Genomic DNA, 20,781 nt, shown 5'->3' on the forward strand with positions numbered 1-20,781 from the left:
CATGTGAAGTTCAGAAGCATGCAAAAATGAACTGTGTCTATTAGGGCTTCATGCCTCTGTGGTCAGTGTCTGTTGAAAAGCACGAGGCCAGTGCTGGGGCATACTAGGCTGAGCCTCCGCCTGCAGTGCCGGCATCCCATAATGGGCACTGATTCGTATCCCAGCTGTTCTACTTCCGATCCAGTTCTCTGATTATGGCCTGGGAAAGCAATGGAGGATGGCCCAAGTGCTTGGATCCCTGCATCCACGTGGGAGACCCAGAAGAAGCTCCTGGCCCCTGGCCTCAGATGGGCTCAGCTCTAGCCATTGCAGCCATTTGGGGAGTGAACTGGCGGATGGAAGACCTTTCTCTCTGAAATTCTACCTCTCAAATAAATAAATAAAATCTAAAAAACAAAACAAAAAACCACAAACCCATAAAGCAGAAAATGAAATCATAAAAATTAAGATGCTCGTTCCTTTTGGCAAGGAAGGGTTAAGATCAGAGAGTGGGAACCCACCCAGCCTGTCTAGAGTTTAGCAAAGCCCCGGATCCTTGGCCTGGGTGAATTGGACTAGTCCTTGTGTAATAACCCTATGAAATTGTCGATACATATTTCCTGTCCTTTATGTACAAAATACTTCATGGTAAAAGTCACTTAAAATAAAAATAACCACAGACTTTGGTTTCCTACTTACAAATTGTAGGAAACCAAAACCTGAGGCCAGCACCTGCAGTGCCTGCATCCCATATGGGCACCAGTTCGAGTCCAGGCTGCTCCACTTCCAATTCAGCTCTCTGCTGTGGCCTGGGAAAGCAGTAGAGGATGGCCCAAGTGCTTGGGCCCCTGCACCCGTGTGGGAGACCTGGAAGAAGCTGCTGGCTCCTGGCTTCGGATCGGCACAGATCCAGTCGTTGCGGCTAACTGGAGAGTGAACCAGCAGATGGCAGATCTCTCTCTCTCTCTGCCTCTCCTTCTCTCTCTGTGTAACTCTCTGACTTTCAGGTAAATAGGCCAGCTCTCTGCAGTGGCCAGGGAGTGCAGTGGAGGATGGCCCAAGTACTTGGGCCCTGCACCCCATGGGAGACCAGGAAAAGCACCTGGCTCCTGCCTTCGGATCAGCGCGGTGCGCCAGCCATAGCGTGCCGGCCGCGGCGGCCATTGGAGGGTGAACCAACGGCAAAGGAAGACTTTTCTCTCTGTCTCTCTCTCTCACTGTCCACTCTGCCTGTCAAAAAAAAAATAAATAAATAAAATAAATAAATAAAAAAAATAAAACCTCCATGCTTACAAAGTTGTTAAAAATATGTATCTTGGGTCCAGTGTCCTGGCATAGCTGGTTAAGCCACTGCCTGCAACACCAGCATTGCATATGGGTGCCAATTTGAGTCCCAGCTGCTCTACTTCCAATCCACCTCTAGCTAATGGCCTGGTCCAGCCTTGGCTATTGCAGCCATCTTGGGAGTGAACCACTGGGTGGAAGATATATCTGTGTGTGTCCTTTTCTCTCTGTAATTCTGACTTTCAAGTAAATAAATGAATATTAAAAAATACGTATCTTGTTGCTTGGTCATTTTATAGAAATTTGTATTCCTGAAATTCTATTTTTAAAAGCTTTAGAAATTTTCCATATTAGAGTTAACCAATTATTATTATTAATTCCTAGGTAAGGAAGTCCACTACATTTTTTGAGGAAGCATAAGGTTGACACAGCTTCACTTCTTTCTGTATTGAAGTCTCTCCCTGATCAAGCTTCGACACATCTGACAGTGTATGACACACAGGTAGGCACTGAAAAGTCTGCATAGATTTCTTGCTTCACCTGTCACTGTTTCACGTTGCATAAACATAGTCGTTACATTGGGAAGCATCCTGAACTAGGGCGTACTCCGTGCAGCAGTGGGGTGCGCTGCCGGCTGTGATGCTGGGTATCCTAGGAGAGCCCGTTCCGGTCCCGGCTGCTTTATTTCCTTCCAGCTGCCTGCTAGTGCACCTCGAAAAGCTGTGGAAGGTGGCCCAAGTGCTTGGGTCCCTGCCAGCCTCATGGGAGACCCAAATGGAGATTCAGGATCCTAGCTTTGGCCTAGTCCAACCTTCGTATCTCCCGCTCTCTAACTCTACCTTTCAAATAAATACATATTAAAAAATAAATGAATAAAATGGAATTTAAAAAAAAAGTATCTTGAACTTACTCATTTTTCGCTTAGCAGTTTCATTCTTCCTCAGATGTCTTTCAGCATCTTGTTATGTACGTGGCACTGTGTTGTGGTTTGTGTCTGCCCTTATTTTTATTACTTTTTAAAATGAGCGTTAAACTTTGAGAATAAGGGGCATCACACCTGACAGCTCGGCAATGATGGAATAAAGCCGAAAACCAGGAGGCGTGGCAGGCACCCCTGCTGCATAGGCCTGCCGTGGGACGGCTCTCAGGAAGGGCCCTGCTGCAGGACGGCTGCGGGGTTTGGGGAGGGCTGGCCCACTCCTGTTGCTTTGTGAACTCTTCACTCCTCAAACATCTTTCTCCAGGAGTTTGAAAAGAAACAGTACCCTGTGTTTAATCTCTAATTTGTGATTGATATTTTGTACTTGAAATTAGCAACTGTTTAATATATTAGAATATTAGGACGAATATAAAAACAGTTTGAAATATTTACGTCTAAAGTGAAAATAATACATGACAATGTTTCATAAATTGAAACCATGAAAAAAAACGTCGTTACATTTCATTTTTTAAAGATTTGTATTTATTTCATTTGAAAGGCAGAGTTACAGAAAGAAAGGTCTTCTATCTGCTGGTTCCCTCCCCAAATGGCTACAGTGGCCAGAGCTGGGCCAGTCCGGAGCCGGGAGCTGGGAGCCAGGAGCTTCCTCCAGGTCTCCCACATTGGGGGCAGGGGCCCAAGCACTTGGGCCATCTGCTGCTGCTATCCCAGGCCATAGCAGGGAACTGGATGGGAGGTTGAGCAGCTGGACTCAAATCAGCACCTGTATGTAATTCCAGCGCTGCAGGTAGAGGCTTAACCTACTATGCCATGGCACAGGCCCCGGTAAATTTCATTTTAATCAGTTTCATAATAGTATCATTCAATTTTCCTCTGTAATCTCAGGTTTTTTTTTTTTTTTTTTTTTTTGGACAGGCAGAGTGGACAGTGAGAGAGAAAGACAGAGAGAAAGGTCTTCCTTTGCCGTTGGTTCACCCTCCAATGGCTGCCGCGTCCCGGTGCGCTGCGGCCGGTGCACCGAGCTGATCCTATGGCAGGAGCCAGGAGCCAGGTGCTTTTCCTGGTCTCCCATGGGGTGCAGGGCCCAAGCACTTGGGCCATCCTCCACTGCACTCCCTGGCCACAGCAGAGAGCTGGCCTGGAAGGGGGGCAACCGGGACAGAATCCGGCGCCCCAACCGGGACTAGAACCCGGTGTGCCGGCGCCGCTAGGCGGAGGATTAGCCTAGTGAGCCGCGGCGCCGGCCTGTAATCTCAGGTTTTTGTTTTATTTATTCATTCATTCATTCAACTTCGTTTAAAATAAACTGTGAAGTATCTTTGAGTCTCTCCGGATCATTAGGATCCTCCTCCCAATCCCTGTCCTGCTTGCATTTTGTGTGTGGGAAGAACCAGGCTGATGGTCCCGTAGTCAGAGGATGGGTGCCGGGGTCTGGCCATGCTCCCTGTGGAGGGGATGGGTGCCGGGGTCTGGCCATGCTCCCTGTGGAGGGGATGGGTGCCGGGGTCTGGCCATGCTCCCGCTCAGCCGGCCAGCGCGGGCACTCCAAGGCAGTAGTGTGTACTTTTGTGTTGGACTTGCTGGGAGAGAGTGACAATGGTGGCAGTCTCATTTTGTCATTTACTCTTTTTTTTTCTTTTGGCAGAGTGGACAGTGAGAGAGAGAGAGAGAGAGAAAGGTCTTCCTTTTGCCGTTGGTTCACCCTCCAATGGCCACTGCCGCCCGCGTGCCGCGGCCAGTGCACCACACCAATCCGAAGGCAGGAGCCAGGTGCTTTTCCTGGTCTCCCATGGGGTGCAGGGCCCAAGCACTTGGGCCATCCTCCACTGCACTCCCGGGCCACAGCAGAGAGCTGGCCTGGAAGAGGGGCAACCGGGACAGAATCCGGCACCCCGACCAGGATTAGAACCTGGTGTGCCGGCACCACAAGGCGAAGGATTAGCCTAGTGAGCCGCGGCGCCGGCCTTGTCATTTACTTTTAATGGATTCACTGAAATATTTTTGTAGAGACAGTCTTCCAAAAATTACTGTTTGGTTACAGTAAGGGATAGTTCACCTAGAAGAGGCAGGATGAATGTCTGGTTTCTTTGCTGTTAATCAGTTCTCAAATAACCATATGGTTTGACAGTCACTCTGAAAGTGACCAACAGTTGTTGAATTGAAACATATCATGTTTAATCTGTTACAGTTGTTATTCCTGTAGATGCCTAAATTGTGCCACTTCTCCCCAGTGGAGTCATTTTTGTAAAGATTTGTTTATTTGAGGAGCTGGCACTGTGGCATAGTAAACTTCCACCTGCAGTGCTGACATCCCATATGGATACCGCTTTGAGTCCTGGCTGCTCCACTTCTGATCCAGCTCCCTGCTGATGGCCTGGCAAAGCCGTGGAGGATGATGAGAGGCAGAGTTAGAGAGTGAGTGAGTGAGCAAGCGATTTCTTCCATCTACTGCTTCCCTCACCAAATGGCTGCAGAGGCCAGGGCTGGGTTAGACTGAAGCCAGGAACCTGGGACACCATCTGGGTCTCGCACTTGAGTGGTAGGGGCCAAGGACCTACACTGTCCTCCACTGCTTTCCTAGACACGTGGGCAGGGAGCTGGATTGGAAGCGGAGCAGCCGGGACTGAAACCATTGCTCAGAGATGGGATGTCGACGTTGTAAGCCATGGCTTAATCTACTGTACCACAACTCAGGCCCCAGTAGATCTTGTTTTTAGTGTTGTGTTGTATCTTTCCATTTTTGTTGTAAGCTCATATACTAGGCCATTTTAGAAAGTTCATAAAAAATGGAAATAAAAGATGTTTATTTTGATGCAAGAAAATTTTGAAATCTATGCTTGTGAGGAGAGTCTTCAGGAAGTTCATAGAAAATGCATATTATGAAAAACTGAATTTCAAAAAAAATTTTTTTTAAAAGATTTATTTTTATTTATTTGAAAGACAGAGTTACAGACAGAGGCAGAGAGAGAGAGAGAGAGAGAGGTCTTCCATCCGCTGGTTCACTCCCCAGATGGCTGCAACAGCTGGAGCTGTGCCGATCCAAAGCCAGGAGCCAGGAGCTTCTTCCGGGTCTCCCATGCGGTTGCAGGGGCCCAAGGACTTGGACCATCTTGTACTGCTTTCCCAGGCCACAGCAGAGAGCTGGATCGAAAGAGGAGCAGCCGGGGCTAGAACCGGTGCTCTGCTCCACAGTACTGGCCCATCAAAAAAGAAATTTTTTTTTAATTTATTTGACAGAGTTATAGACAGTGAGAGATAGAGAGAAAAAGGTCTTCCTTCCGTTGGTTCACTCCCCAAATGGCCACTCCGGCCAGAGCTGTGCCAATCTGAAGCCAGGAGCCAGATGCTTTCTCCTGGTCTCCCATGCGGGTGCAGGGCCCAAGCACTTGGGCCATCCTCCACTGCCCTCCCGGGCCACAGCAGAGAGCTGGACTGGAAGAGGAGCAACCGGGACTAGAACCCAGCACCCATATGGGATGCTGGCGCCGCAGGCAGAGGATTAACCAAGTGAGCCATGGCGCCGGCACCGCCCCTTGGAATTTTCACAATCCCTCATGGGAATGCCTGGGTTCGAGTCCTGGCTCTCCTTGCAATTGCAGCTTCTTGCGAATGTGTACACTGGGAGTCAGCAGATGAGGGCTCAAGCAGCTGGGTTACTGCCACCCACACGGGAGACCTGGACTGAACTCCAGGTCCCTGGTTTTGGCCTGGCCCAGGCCTAGCTGTTGTGGGTATTTGGGGAGTGAACCAATGGATGGAAGATCTCTCTCTCCCTTTCAACAAAATGAAAGTAAATAAAATGATAAATAGGTGTGGCCCCAGGTAGCCTCCACCTGGAAAGATGCGGCTGCTCCTTGATGGAGTAAGAGCAGCCAGGCCTCAGCGCTCTCCCTGCCCCCTGCCCCCGCCCCCTTCCACGCAGCACCACTGGCCCGGAGCGGGAGAGGCACTTTGCTCGCAGTGAGGATCTAGGTAACGCTTCTCAACAGCCACAGCCGTGGAAGTCCAGGCATATTGGCAACGTGGGGCTGCACGTGGCTGTCACTTTCCTGAGGATTTTAAGCCCATGGTTCACAATGTGGTTCAGTCAGGTTCTTTTCCACTGCTTGCATGGGCAGGCAGGATGGTCTGTGCATCGCTCCCTCCCCTCAGGGGCTGCCTCCTTGGAAGAGTCTCGTCTCTCCTCCTCAGTATTCTCGCACTGTGTTGGGTACCTGCCCCCTCCCCAGGGCAGCGTTTGGCAGCAGGTATTACCAGGAGTCAGCGTGCTGAGTTTGCATTCAGTGTGGGTTTCCAGAAAGCTTCTTACCAGGAGGGCACACCCGCTGTGAGCATCTCCCTTCTCCCTCTTGGCGTGCTGTGGACTTGATGTTGAGCTGTGTGTCAGGTTTAATACTTTCTTGCTGGCAGGAATCGTGTTCTTTGTTTATCGGCTGCTCCCTCGTTTGGTTTTCCCCGGGCTTTCCAGTTCTTGGAACACCCTGTAGTCTGCAGACGTCCTTTTGTTTCCAGTTTCTAAGCTCCAGTTAAAGTGCAACTCAGCCAGAGTCGCACAGTAGGGAGCACGCACTAAACCCTCAGTGATGGAGGCAGAGGAAAGTGAGAGGCCTCGTCCGGCTCTTGCTGCGTTTCTAAGTTTAGCTTTGCCTCAGGTGCGAGCCAGGTGCTCTCAAGTCATCATTTGGGTAAAGTAAAGCCTCAAAATACAATGAGTTCATGCCTGAAAGTGCAGCAACTGCTAAGTAGTGTGTTGGAACAGTAATTCTGCTGAACGAGGAGAGCTGCGGAACCAGAGGTCTGGGACTAGGCTCACCGGGCACTGCCCAGGGTGCCAGCTGCAGACCGCTCTGGTAGGGTCTGGTCTCAGCTCCTCTCCAGGTGTGACAGGCACAGTGGCTCGGTGCGTGGTTCCTCTTCAGTATGATTTCCTGCACTCTACTGTTCCTGATCGGTGTGGGTGGAAGCAATGTTTTCTCTCCACATGAGATGCTCCGTAAGAACGGAGGTGAGGCATTGGCAGTGGCCTCAGGTTCCCATCCACACTTCCTTAAATCAGGTTATTAAGCATTAGTTGGCAAGTCCCTAAAAGTTGCCTCAAAAAAACATCTTTAATGCATTTGACTGAATTTACATAATTTTTCTTTAGCAACACAATAATTATTATAGAATTTCATTAACTTGTAATTCCCACATCTAGATTTTAGGGTAAGGGTAGAATTTTTTTCCTTATAAATTTACTTATTTATTTGAAAGAGTTACAGGAGAGAGAAGGAGAGACAGGGAGAAAGATCTTCTATCTGCTGGTTCACTCTCCAAATGGCCTCAACAGCTGGGGCTGGGCTAGGCCAAAGCCAGGAGCCAGGCACTAACTCCAGGTTTCCCACGTGGGTGCAGGGTGGGCTGTCTTCTGCTTTCACGTTAGCAGGGAGCTGGATTGGAAGTGGAGCAGTCAGGACTCAAACTGGTGCCCCTAGGGATGCCGGCACTGCAGACTGCTGCTTAACCTGCTGGCCCCCAGAGGGAGAATTTAACTATTTTTCTGCCCATTTATAAGCAAGCAAAATAAAGATATTTATATTGAAATTAAGAAATCTAATCTTTTTTTTAAAGATCTTTTTTATTTGAAAGGTACAGTTACAGACAGAGAGAGGGAGAGACAGAGAGAGAGAGGGATCCTCCATCCCAAACCAACAGCTAGAGCTGAGCCAATCCGAAGCTAGGAGCCTGGCTTCCTATGTGGGCCTCTGCTGCCTTCCCAGGCTGTAAGCAGAGAGCTGGATCAGAAGAGGAACAGCCAGGACAGGAACTGCCGCCCATGTGGGATGCCCTCACTGCTGGCAGAGGCTTAGCCTAGTATGCCACAGCATCAGTCTCGGGTTTTTTGTTTTTTGTTTTTTGTTTTTTAATTTATTTTTTTTGACCATTCTCTTATTGGGAAGTTCCAAAGATGTAACTTTGTATATTTCTTGCTTGTTTCTTTTAAAAAATATTAGTTTTTAAGGATTTATTTATTTATCTGAAAGAGTTACACACAGAAGAGAGAGGCAGAAAGAGAGAGAAAGGTCTTCCATCCACTGGTTTACTCCCCAGATGGCCTCAATGCCCAGAGCTACGCTGATTCTAAGCCAGGAGCCAGGAGCTTCTTCCAGGTCTCCCACATGGGTGGGAGTGCAGGGGTGCCAAGGACTTGGGCCATCTTCTGCTGTTTTCCCAGGCCACAGCAGAGAGCTAGATTGGAAGAATAGCAGCTGGGACTCGAACCGACATCCATGTGGGATGCCGGCACTGCAGAGTTACAGAGAGAGGTAGAGACACACACACACAGAGAGGTCTTCCATCCGCTAGTTCACTCCCCAAATGGCTGCAATGGCCAGAGCTGCGCCGATCTGAAGCCAGGAGCCAGGAGCTTCTTCTAGGTCTCCCATGTGGATGCAGGGGCCCAAGGACTTGGGTCATCTTCCACTGCTTTCCCAGGCCACAGCAGAGAGCTGGATTGGAAGAGGAGCAGCTGAGGCACGAACTGGTGCCCATATGGAATGCTCAGACAGAGGCGTAGCCTGCTTCACCACAGTGCCGGCCCGCAGCATGTATTCTTCATCCTGTGTGCCCACTGAAGTCTCTGTTCTGTTAGCCATGTAGCTCGTGATGAGGCACTGAATTCCTTAGGTTCCTGGAACCAAAAATATCTCCCAGACTTTCCGATGGGGTCCGTGTGTGTGGGTGCTACCTCAGCACCCAGCTGGGCAGTTGGCTTTGATCTTTAGCATTCAGCTGCAATTCACCCAGAGCCTGAAGGTCAGCTAGAGGTGAATGCTAGGCACCTACTCAGCCTGCTCTGAGCCTTCGGGTGGCCTTCTAGAGTCCTGGGAGTACGCCAGAGCCGCCAGAGTCCAGCTTCCCTGCCGTGCTGGTAAGGCTGGTAAGGCTGTTAAGGCTGGTGTTTGCCTCAGTGTTACCCATGGCTCAGGCAGCAGCACTTGCTACACTTTTCTCTGTGTGTTTCCTGTACCCTACCCTCTCACCTCCGGTAGCCACCTTGGCAGGGGGAGAGGTCCAAGTCTGGTGAGATAAAGGTACCCCCCACCTTTTTTTTTTCTTTTCAAGATTTATTCATTTATTTGAAAGGCAGTTATAGAGAGAGAGAAGGGGAGAGAGAGAGAGAGAGATCTTCCATCTACTGGTATGTTCCAAAAGTGGCCACAACAGCCAGGGCTGGGCCAGGATGAAGCCAGAAGCCCATAGCTTCTTCCTGGTCTCCCACATGGGTGCGGGGGCCCAAGCACTTGGGGCATCTGCTGCTGCTTTTCCAGGCACGTTAGCAGGGTCCTGGAGTGAAAGTGGGGCAGTGGGGACTTGAACTGGCACCCATTTGGGATGCTGGCACTGTAGGCGGTAGCTTAATCCCTTAAGCCACGGCCCCAACCCCAAGGCAAGCTCTTTGAAGCAAATTTCCAGGGACCACCAGCTGGGCTAGAACAAATAGCTGCAGTGCTTTGCATACAAAACCCACCCTGCCCCCACAGTACCAGTACTGCTGCCAGAATTGCAGCCTGGTGCTGCCCTGGGTGGAGCCGAGCTGGAGATTCAGGTGGATTCTGTTGATCAAGCATTTCTTTGATTGCTGCAAGTTTTTGGTTAGTTTCCAGAGTTCAAAAAAAGAATTTGATTCTGCCAGCTTGCCAGTTTTTTCATTGTACATATTGAGGGATGGGCTAGTGGAGTTCCAGACTCGGCTGTTTTTGCTGGTGTCACTTATTACCGTGTTCTGACATTGTGACTGATTCTGAGTTTGCCTGCTTTACGTCCATGTCACCTGATTCCAGAAGAGATTTCGGATGGGTATAAGGGTACATATCACGAAAGAGCCAGTGCACGACCATTGTCAGTATTCCCAGTGTCTGTAGGGCTGAGGGCATGTTAGTAAAAGCTTCCTTCCTCTCAACTGCTGTTCCAAACTTGTCCTACAGCTGGAAATGCTGTTTCCTGGGGTGATCTTAGGTTGTTGCCTTCCCTGTTCCATAGGTGGGAGGGATCCTGGAGCGAATTTCACCTCAGTGGTTTCTCCAGCCTCCTGGCTGTGCACATCGTCTTAAGGTGATAGTTATACCAAGGTAGTGTCCGGCATCAGGAATAGCTGGTCCAGTCACCTCTGAGTTGGTTGTGAGAAATTTGTCTCCAGTGGTTTTCCTAAATCCAAAACTCCTATTTTCTTGGGATATGGTGGGTGAGCATCCTTTTGTCCAGGTAGTTGGAGGTAGTTGCTGATTCCTAGACTTCCTGTCTTAGTGGCAGCCGATGGCCTATGGGGTCTAGGATTGACCTAACTCTGAGACGGTGCACCTCCATCCTGTCTGCTGATATCTGTTGAGGTGGTCCATCTTCTGCTTCCCTGGAGCCAGCCATGGCCCATAGGGCCATCTCACCGATGCAGACTGCTTACTGGGTCCGGCTCAGGGTCTGTGTCATTCATGCTTGAGTAGGCTTTTGTTTTTAGAAGAATATCTTCTTTGAGCCATGCTAGGCAATTTGACATAGTTAGTACTCATTTTCTAGTCTTGTTAAAAATGTTTATTTTTAAAATTTGGCCGGCGCCGCAGCTCACTAGGCTAATCCTCCGCCTAGCGGCGCCGGCACACTGGGTTCTAGTCCCGGTCGCCCCTCTTCCAGGCCAGCCCTCTGCTGTGGCCAGGGAGTGCAGTGGAGGATGGCCCAAGTGCTTGGGCCCTGCACCCCATGGGAGACCAGGAAAAGCACCTGGCTCCTGGCTCCTGCCATCGGATCAGCGCGGTGCGCCGGCTGCAGTGCGCTGGCCGCGACGGCCATTGGAGGGTGAACCAACGGCAAAAGGAAGACCTTTCTCTCTGTCTCTCTCTCTCACTGTCCACTCTGCCTGTCAAAAAAAAATAAATAAATAAATAAAATGTTTATTTTTAAAATTTATTTTCATCTACTTGAGAGAGGGAGCAGTTTTCCATCAGCTGGTTCACTCTGCAGTGCCTGCCACAGCCAGTGCTGGGTCAGGCTGAAACCAGGGGCCTGCAGCGTCATCCGGGTTCTCATGCAGGGGCCCACGCACTTGAGCCGTCACCTGCTGCTGCCATGACACATTGGTGGGAAGCTGAATTGGAAACGGAGCAGCCAGTATTGGCACCAGCATTGCCATAGGGGAAGACAGTTTCCTCAACAGTGGCTCAACAGACTGTACCACAGGTCCCACCCCATTTGCTAGTCTCATATGAGCAAATTCTGTGATAGTATTAGAATGGCTGTTTTTCTATATATACTGGGACTGTCTCTTTTGTTTTATCTTTTAGAAAAACTTATTTTATTTGCAAGATAGAGATCTCCTATGCTCTTGTTCGCTCCCCAAATGCCCTCAACAGATAGGGCCGGTCCAAGCTGAAACCACAAGTCAGGAACTCAGTCCAGGTCTCCCACAAGGATGGCAGAGATCCAACAACTTGAAGCATCAGCCACTGCCCCTCGGGGTGCACATTAGCAAGAAGCTGGAACTGGGAGTAAAGTCGGAACTTGAACACAGCCATTCTTCAGAGGATGCAGATGTCACAGGTGATCTTCATTGTGCCAGATGCCTGCCCATGAGTGACCCCTTTGATCACCACCATCCGCAAACTAATTGAACATTTGGGAAGTTCAAGATGGGGTAAATTCTACTATATAAAAATTAAGACCTCTCTTCATTAATAGACACTGTAAACAATGTTAAACTCAAGCTATGAATTGAGATAAGACATTTAAAACACATATAACAGATTAACAATCAAAATACGAGTATAGTAAGAATTCCTACCAGTGTTGTACAAGACACTAGTTTGCTTGAAGAATAAGGAGACACAATCAGGCATTTAACAGGAGGATAACAAAGGACAAACTTCCCAAGTATTTATATAAGAAAAGGAAAAGACCACTATACCTGTAGGCTTAGCAGAGATTCGGGTGTTGGTGAGGTGTGGATTAAAGAAGTGCTCAGGCTCCTGGGGCGTGCTCCTGGTTACCTGCCCTCTGGCACTTGCCCACTTGCACAACTGCATTGGCGAGTCCTCTGAACTCCAGGTGTGGACTGTAGCACAATGGGTACAAAACGTTTTTTTTTTAAACTTAATTAAAATTTTTTTTTTAATTTGAGAGGCAGAGAGTTCCCATTCACTGGTTCACTCCCCCAAATGCCTGCAACAGATATTACTGGGCTGGGCCAAAGCCAGGAACCAGGAACTTAATCCAGGTCTCCCAAGTGGGTGGCAGGGACTCAGCTGCCTGGGCCTTCGCTGATGCTTCTCCAGGGTCTGCACTATCAGGAAAGTGGGATAAGGAGCCAAAGCCAAGTGTCAAACCAGGTACTCCAGTGTGGGACCCACATGTCCTACCTGTGAGGCCGGATGCCCACCCCTGCAAACTCTTGTAAGGACAGGAGGCTGAAAGTTACAAACTGGGTCCACACGCTGTGTGTCATGTACATTTTATTCTGTTTGTCTTTACAACCTTTTTTGTTTGTTTCTTTGTTTTACAGATTCCTTTATTTTGAAAGTCAGGGTTAGAGGGAGAAACAGAGACAGAGATATTCCATCTGCTGGTTCACTCTCCAGATGGCTGCAACAGCCAGGACTGGCCGGGCTGAAACCAGAAGCCAGGAGCTTCATCCGTGTCTCCCATGTGGGTGGCAACGGCCCAAGCACTTGGGCCATTTTCCGCTGCTTTTCCCAGGCTGTTAACCAGCTGGATAAGAAGTAAAGCAGCCACAACATGAAGCAGCACCCATATGGGATGCTGGCATTACAGGTCACAGCTTTACCTGCTACCCCATAATGCTACCCTGTCTTTACAACCTTTTAAAGTAGCTGCTGGCTAGATTTGACCCATAGGCTGTAGTTTTCAAATCCCTGACACCCTCATCTCGGGCATGTACCCTAGAGAGACTTGGGCAGATGCCCAGAGATGTGCCCATGCATTCAGAGCAGTCTGTTCGTGATCACGAAAACTGGAAGCTGTGTGAAGAGGGTGGGTGTGTTCATCGTTACTACTGCAGTAAACAGTGAGTCAGATGTGTTTGCCTGGGCGGATGGGCACTCACGATGCTGCTGGCAGAAGAGCGTGTATGGCGCTATTAGAAAAAGAGGAGCAGAGGCCAGCAGTGTGGTGTAGCGGGTTAAACTGTTGGCTGCAGTGCCGGCCTCCCATATGGGCACTGGTTCAAGTCCCGGCTGCTCCACTTCCTATCCAACTCTCTGCTATGGCCCGGGAAAGCAATAAAAGAAGGCCCAGTGCTTGGGCCCCTGCACCTGCTTGTGAGACCTGGAAGAAGCTCCTGGCTCCTGGCTTCAGATTGGTGCAGCTCTGGCCATTGCAGCCAACTGGGGAGTGAACCAGCAGATGGAAGACCTCTCTCTCTCTCTGCCTCTCCTCTCTCTGTGTAACTCTGCCTTTCAAACAATAAATAAATAAATAAATCTTTAAGAAAAAGTGGAGCAGATTGGTGACTCCTCACACTGGGTGCAAAAAAATGTTAGGAAAAGAGTTGCAGAACAGAAAGGAGACAGAATACGAACTTGCAGCCAGACCGAATTTATTCAGAGAAAATAAATCCGCAGAGGTCAGCCAACTGCCGTCATGTTCATAGACTGAACACGTGGCAGAGGCCTCGACCCCAGCAGGCTAGGACCTCTTGTATCTTAGGTGGGCTCGGTTGGGGGGGCAGTAGGCAGAGAGGAGTTTCTCTGTACTGGTTCTTCCGCGTTTGGCACACTGGCTTCCAACCCTGGGGAAGAATGCAGGGGGTGGAATGGAGACCAAAACGGGGTGTGAGACAGACGGATCTCTTGAAAGAAGGCGGGGTGACAAGAAACCTAAGGCGGCTTCTGCTCATGTCCTTGTCTCATCAGCACGATGCTTTATGAAGCTCAAGATGAGGCAGGAGAATGTTATTGAAGAAAACCAGGGGTGAAGTGTGGCAAGAAGATGGACGCGTTACTAAACGCTGTAGTGAGCAGAGACGCGTTCTGGTGGTCTACGGCAGTGGTGACTGTCATTACCAAGTCACTGTGTGTCTCAGAAGAGTTGGAAGGGGATTTTGAATGTTCCCATCACCTGAAATGATGAATGTTTAAGGTGCTGGAAATGCTAAGTACACTGATTTGATTATTACATGCTGTTTGAACATAGCAAAATATCATACTGTATCCTATAAATATATGTAATCATGTGTTAATTAAAAGTGAAAATGAACAGAAAAGAACTGAAGGTACTTCAGAATATTCATGGGAAGATGAAATCAATTTTATTTTGTGCAAACATTTTGAAAACCATGCATAGGTTTTTCATAGTAGCATTTTCATGAACTTAAGACCTCTCAGTATGTATGAATTTTAGTAATATTTTGCAGCAAAATAAACTTTTAATTGCATTTTTCTTTTTTTAAGTTTATTGATTTGAAAGAATTACAAAGAGAGAGGGAGAGACAGAGAGAGGGACAGATCTTTCATCTGTTGGTTCACTCCTCAGGTAGCTGCAACAGCAGAGCTGGGCTAGCCAAAGGCCAGGAGCTTCCAGGTCTCCCACGTGGGTAGCAGGGGCTCAAGCACTTGGGCCGTCTTCCCTTCTATCCTAAGGCCATTAGCAGTGAGCTGGATTGGAAGTGGAGCATCCCAGACACAAACCGGTGCCCATACAAGATCCAGAGTTGCAGGCTGCAGCTCTACCCACTGCACCACAGCGCTGGCTGCTAATTCCATTTTTCAAACACTTTTTGAGGTACTCACGGATATGCTAGCAGGAGCATTATGGCACAAAGTTCAGGCTGTTGTTGACTGGAGAGAGACAAGGGTGGGCTCAGGTAGAAGCACACAGGTGGGTGGTAAAACTTGTCTTCAAACAGTGCTTTATACTTCGTGTGTCTGTGTGGGTGCAGACTGTTAAAATCTTTACTTAGTGTAGAATTGGTCTTCTGTATGTAAAGATAATTAAAAATGGATCTTAATGAAGAATGAGATGGGAGAGGGAGTAGGAGGTGGGACGGAAGTGGGGGTGGGAGGACAAATATGGGGGAAAAGCTGCTGTATTCCTAAAGCTGTACCTGTTAAATTTGTATTTATTAAATCGAAGCTTTCTAAAAAAATAAAAGATTTTATTTATTTGAAAAGCAGAATTACAGAGAAAGAAGAGACAGAAAGCTCTTGGGTGCAGGGCCCAAGCACTTGGGCCAGCTTCTGCTTTTCCCAGGTACATTCGCAAGGAACTGAATCAGAAGTTGAGCATCAGTGACTTGAACTAGCCCTTATATAGCAGACCAGTGCACTGCAATGGCAGCCTCTAATGGAATCTTCTAAACAGTCACGTTGTATAAGATTTGCTTAAGTTTTAATATTTTTTAAGTTTTTTTAAATGTGGAAATTTATTTTTTTTCTTTTTTTAAATTTTATTTAAGGTATACAAGTTTCATGTATTTATTTATTTAAAGGCAGAGTTAGAGAGATAGAGGGAGAGACAGAATGAGAGAGAGGTCTTTCCATCCACTGGTTCACTCCCTAAATGGGTGCATCAGCCAGAGCTGGGCCAGGCCAAAGCCAGGAGCCAGGAGCTGATTCCTGGTCTCCCACGTGGGTGCAGGGCTCCAAGCACTTGGGCATCTTCCACTGCTTCCCAGGCCACAGCAGGAGTGAGACTGGAAGTGGAGCAGCTGAGACTTGAACCAGCACCCATTTGGAATGCCGGCACTGCAGGCTGTGGCTTTACCTGCTACGCCACAGCACCGGCCCCTTTGCTGTTGTTGTTTTAAAAATTTTATTTATTTATTTGAGAGAGAGAGTTACAGACAGTGAGAGGGAGAGACAGGAAGATCTTCCTTCTGTTGGTTCACTCCCCACATGGCCACAACGGCCGGAGCTACACCGATCCGAAGCCAGGAGCCAGGAGCTTCTTCCGGGTCTCCCACGTGGGTGCAGGGCCCAAGCACTTGGGCCATCTTATGCTGCTTTCCCAGGCCACAGCAGAGAGCTGGATGGGAAGAGGAGCAGCTGGGACTAGAACCGTGCCCATATGGGATGCCGGTGCTGCAGACGGAGGATCAACCTACTGCGCCATGGTGCTGCCCCCCCTTAGGTTTTTAATTGAGATGTAATTTGCATACTATAAGTTTACTCATTTACAGATACAATTTTTTGGTTATTTGGCTGTTCACAGAGGTGTGTGGCTGTCACCACTGTGTTCCAGAGCATTCTCGTCACCCAGCAGAAAGGCGGTACCCATCAGCAGCACTCCTCCCCAGTCCCCAGCCCTGAAACCACAAGTTGACTTTCTGCCCCCGAGTGGCCTGCTCTGGGTGTTGGGTGGTTTTGTGCACTGGTTTTCCCTCCCTGTGCTGGGAAGAGGGGGGCTGCTGCTTCTCTTGTTCCTGCTGTGTCGGTGCCATGACGGACAGGCCACACTGGGACAGGATGTGGGGGATCCTGGCCAGCTGTGTGAGAGGCCCCCAGTGGCCCCTTCATGAGATGCCCACGTGTGCAGGGTGAAGCCCTGACAAACCTGCTGACCTGGGGTTTCCTGTGCCTTTCGGGACAAGGCTGCCATGAAAACAAGGACTTGAAGCTGTGTCCTGCAGGGTGCAGTGCTAACTAAGCTCTGGGTGGCTTTCACTCTCAGCAGGCTCCTCGAGGCATGAGGCTGTGAGGGTTTCCTGCTTCTGGAAGTCATTTTGTCCCAAAGATACAGTTTGGTGTGAGAGACGGGGACCTCCCCTTCCTAGGTACCTTCTACTGGTCAGGCACTGGTTTGAGTAGCTGGGGCTATGTTCTGTGGAGGAGCGGGAGGGACAGGTGGTGTGTGTGCTGAGAGGCAGGCAGTGCTGTGGGAAAGCACAGAGGTGAGGGAGGCCTGCCTGCCTGGGGCAGCACCGGCAGCACAGTGGCCAGGGCTGTGGGCCACTTCGACCCCTGAGGAAGCACACGGCCAGTGCGGGGAGCAGAGGGAGATGGCCCTGGCCACCCTCGTCTGACAGGCAAGGGCAGTGCTGGCTGCCTTCCTGCTTGGGCACGGCTCAGCAGGTCTTCAGGAGCAGGGCTTTGACTGGCGCTTTGGCAGGCAGAGTCTCTGACCTCCTGAGGTCATTTTGAAAACTTTGTTGTTTTCACAAATAAATTAATTTCTCACAAGGCTCCCAGCAGTGTTCTATTTTATCAAAGCTAGCCCAAGTGTAATAGAACACCCGTTCATTAATCTGTCAGATGTTCTGCTGCCGGCGTTCGGTTTTTTATACATCCCTAGCCTGGAAATGTTCATTTCTATCAGCCTGAAAAAGGCAGCAAAACACAGTGCAAGCACAGGGCTCAGAAGGAGCTGGCCCTGGCTCCGCCGGCCCTGGGTTGAGGGCGTAGGGTTTGCAGCCTGGCTCACCGTGCTGAGTCTCACACTGAGGAAAAAAGGCGGGGTCTCGGGTCGAGGCCTAGGACCTTGTAAGTACAGTCACAAAAACAGATGAATTGGGCAAACAGCAAGTGTTCTTGAGGAAGCCTGTGAGCTTGGAAAGAGCCCTGCCCTGCCTGTTGACCAGATGTGCTGCTGCGGAGGGGGGAAGCCTGCCTCCCTGCTTGGCCCCTCCCTTCCTCACTGGCTGGCTGTGCTGTGCAGGCTGAGCCCCAAGGTGGCGGAGGCGTGCATGCACTGGCGTAGTGGAGCTGCCTTGTAGAGAAGGGCACGGAGGGCTGAGCACACACGCTCCCAGGAAGGTTCAAAGTGTACGCGTTCCTCTTAACACTGTCCGGTGTCCAAAATGTGCTTGCTTTTTCTTTCTTTCTTTTTTTAAGATTTATTTATTTATTTGAAAGGCAGAAATCCAGAGAGAGAGAGGTGTTCCATTCGCTGGTTCACTCCCCAAATGGCTGCAACAGCTGGAGCTGGGCCTATCTGAAGCCAGGAGTCTGGAGCCTCCTCCTGGTCTCTCATGTGGGTACAGGGGTCCAAGCACCTGGGCCATCCTCCACTGCTTTCCCAGGCCATAGCAGAGAGCTGGATTGGAAGTGGAGCAGCCGGGACACAAACCGGTGGTACCCGTATGGCACTGCAGGCGGTGGTTTTAGTAGCTACGCCATAGCGCTGGCCCCTAAAATGTGTTTTCTTAGCATAAAATTATTATGTTTGGCATGTGTTTGGCATGGTGGTTAAGCCAACGGCTAACAGCAATCCAGGTCTCCCATGTAGGTAGCGTTAACTACTCCACTTCCAACCCAGCTCCCTGCTAATGTGCATGGGAAAACAGTGCAAGATGGCTCGAGAGCTTGGCTCCTGCACCCACATGGGAGACCTGGAAGAAGCTCCTGACTTTGGATTGGCCCAGCTCCTGCCATTGTGACTATTTGGGGAGTGAACCAGTGGATGGAAGACCTCTTTCTCTGTCTCTCCCTCCCTCTGTATGTCTGCCTCTCAATTAAACAAGTAAATCTTTAAAAAATAAAACTACATCTCTCAGATACTTTTTGGTTTTTTTTTTTTTTTTTTGAAGTATTGTTTTATTTATTTTAAAGGCAGAGTTACAGAGAGAGACTCAGAGATCTTCTGTCTACTGGCTCACTCCCCAAATGGTCCCAACAGTAGGGGCTGGGCCAGGCTGAAGCTTCATTTGGGTCTCTCACGTGAGTGGCAGGAGCCCGAGCGCTTGGGCCATCCTCCGCTGCTTTCCTGGCACTTCAGCAGGGAGCGGGATGAGAAGTGGGGTAGCCTGGACTCGAACTGGTGCCCATATGTGATGCCAGTGTCACAAGCATCACATCACCTACCACGCCCCAGCACTGTTGCTTTTCCATGGCTGTTTTTCCCTTGGATAGGATGATGGGATGACACACTACTTACTTATCTGTTTTTTTGCCTTTTTTTTTTTATTCCTGGCAGAACTTGTCTTTACTAAAATGGAGTCAAGTAAAAAGATGGACTCCCCTGGCACAGTGCAGGCAAACCCACCGCTGAAGCTGCACCCTGACCGGGGCGCTGGGACAGCTGTTTTCGCCCCTGAGCAGGGAGGCTACAAGGAGAAGTTTGTGAAGACTGTGGAGGACAAGTACAAGTGTGAGAAGTGCCGCCTGGTGCTGTGCAACCCGAAGCAGACCGAGTGTGGGCACCGGTTCTGTGAGAGCTGCATGGCTGCCCTGTTGAGGTGGGTGCTGTATGGCCCAGTGGGCAGCCCTTGCTTAGCCTGCTTGTGCCTGGCCTAGCTCCTCTCCTCACCCATTTGTTTGTTTCCCAACAAAATAAACCTCTGACGGTTTTACTCACCCTGGAGGAGGGCCCGGCTTGTGCAGCTTCGGGCGCCTCCGTGAAATCCGCATCTGCGCTTGCTGAGGTCTGTGTAGGCCTTTGTCCCTGCCCAGCCCCCGTCCTCCGAGGGCTCCCTGCTGGCATCAGCTCCTCTGTCTGCAGCCTCCGTCTCTTGTTGTGGTTTGCTCAAGCAGCTGCTGGTTCTGTGGAGGGGATGGAGGAGCAGCCATTGAGACGGCGCTGTCGAAGTTCCAGACTCTGGCGTGCAGGCGTGCAGGCGTGCCACGCCCGAGCAGTAACTCCGTCTGTGCACTTACCTCTGCCTGCGCTTTTGAGCCGTGTCAGTGCTGCCGTGCAGCCCACCGGGGAGGCTAGCGCTTACAGTCCAGCAGCGGCAAGAAGCAGCTTCCTCCGTCTCACAGCTGCTGTCCGTTTTCTGGATGCCACCCTGGGCAGTAGGGGTAGCAGACACGCCTCAAGCTTCTTGTGGCCCTAGGGCACATCACCAGGGAAGAGTTGCCCAACTCCTTCCAGTTTACCACTTGCGCCTGGGCTGCCCAGAGACCCTCTGGCAGGCGCAGCACCCAGCCTCCCTCCTTGTCACTCTCCTCTCAGTGCCTGCCCCAACCCCCAACACAGCCAGTCTTGCCACATATCCCAAACCGTCCACTCTCTTTGGCCTGCTTAGAGGTACGATGACTCTTTTTTTTTTTCTTTGATTGATTAATTTGGAAGTCAGAGTTACACAGAGAAAAGGAAGAGGCAGAGAGAGAGGGAAAGGTCTCCCATCCACTGGTTCACTCCCCAGTTGGCCACAATGGCCAGAGCTGCGCCGATCTGAAGCCAGCAGCCAGGAGCTTCTTCCGGGTCTCCCACGGGTGTGCAGGGGCCCCAGGACTTGGGCCATCTTCTACTGCTTTCCCAGGCCACAGCAGAGACCTAGATAGGAAGTGGAGCAGCAGGGACTCAAACTGGTACCCATATGGGATGCCAGCCCTGCAGACAGCAGCTGTACCCGCCTCGCCACAGCACTGGCCCTGCCACGATGACTCTTGAGTTGAGCCTAGTGATGACTTGGTGAACTTAGCACCTGATTGCCCTGCCCCTCTGCCCAGAAAAGGCCTACAGGTGGGTGGGCCACTGGGGAGGGGCTGCCTCCCATGCAGTGGGCACTGGCCTTCCAGTTCGGTGGAGACGATCTGTGTGGAGAGTGTGCTGAATACTCTTAGAAAGCAGGAGCCTGTGAAGCAGCCCCGGCAAGCCGCAGGTGCCGGCGCTGAAGAGCTGCTCCACAGAGAGCCAGTGTGGTTCTGAAATCAGAC

General features: G+C 50.1%; 1 protein-coding gene across 13 annotated transcripts in view; it reads left to right on the forward strand.

Moving 5' to 3' along the window:
- TRAF3 (TNF receptor associated factor 3) overlaps positions 1-20,781 on the forward strand; it is a 133,944-nt gene that overhangs the window by 75,071 nt on the left and 38,092 nt on the right. For 6 of the 13 annotated variants that reach the window (XM_089322750.1, XM_051834871.3, XM_089322747.1 and 3 more), the window contains 2 exons: positions 1,648-1,765; positions 19,097-19,358. In XM_089322750.1, the coding sequence (XP_089178876.1) occupies positions 19,114-19,358 (245 nt within the window). In that variant the 5' untranslated portion in view covers positions 1,648-1,765; positions 19,097-19,113. Of the gene's footprint in view, positions 1-1,647; positions 1,766-11,517; positions 11,774-19,096; positions 19,359-20,781 lie in introns of all 13 variants that reach the window. The other 7 variants (XR_016226882.1, XM_051834867.3, XM_089322748.1 and 4 more) reach the window with 3 other exon arrangements.

The sequence above is a fragment of the Oryctolagus cuniculus genome, chromosome 20 (genome assembly GCF_051225735.1).
Source record: "Oryctolagus cuniculus isolate XC-2025 breed Fujian yellow rabbit chromosome 20, ASM5122573v1, whole genome shotgun sequence".
NCBI classification, from domain to species: domain Eukaryota; kingdom Metazoa; phylum Chordata; class Mammalia; order Lagomorpha; family Leporidae; genus Oryctolagus; species Oryctolagus cuniculus.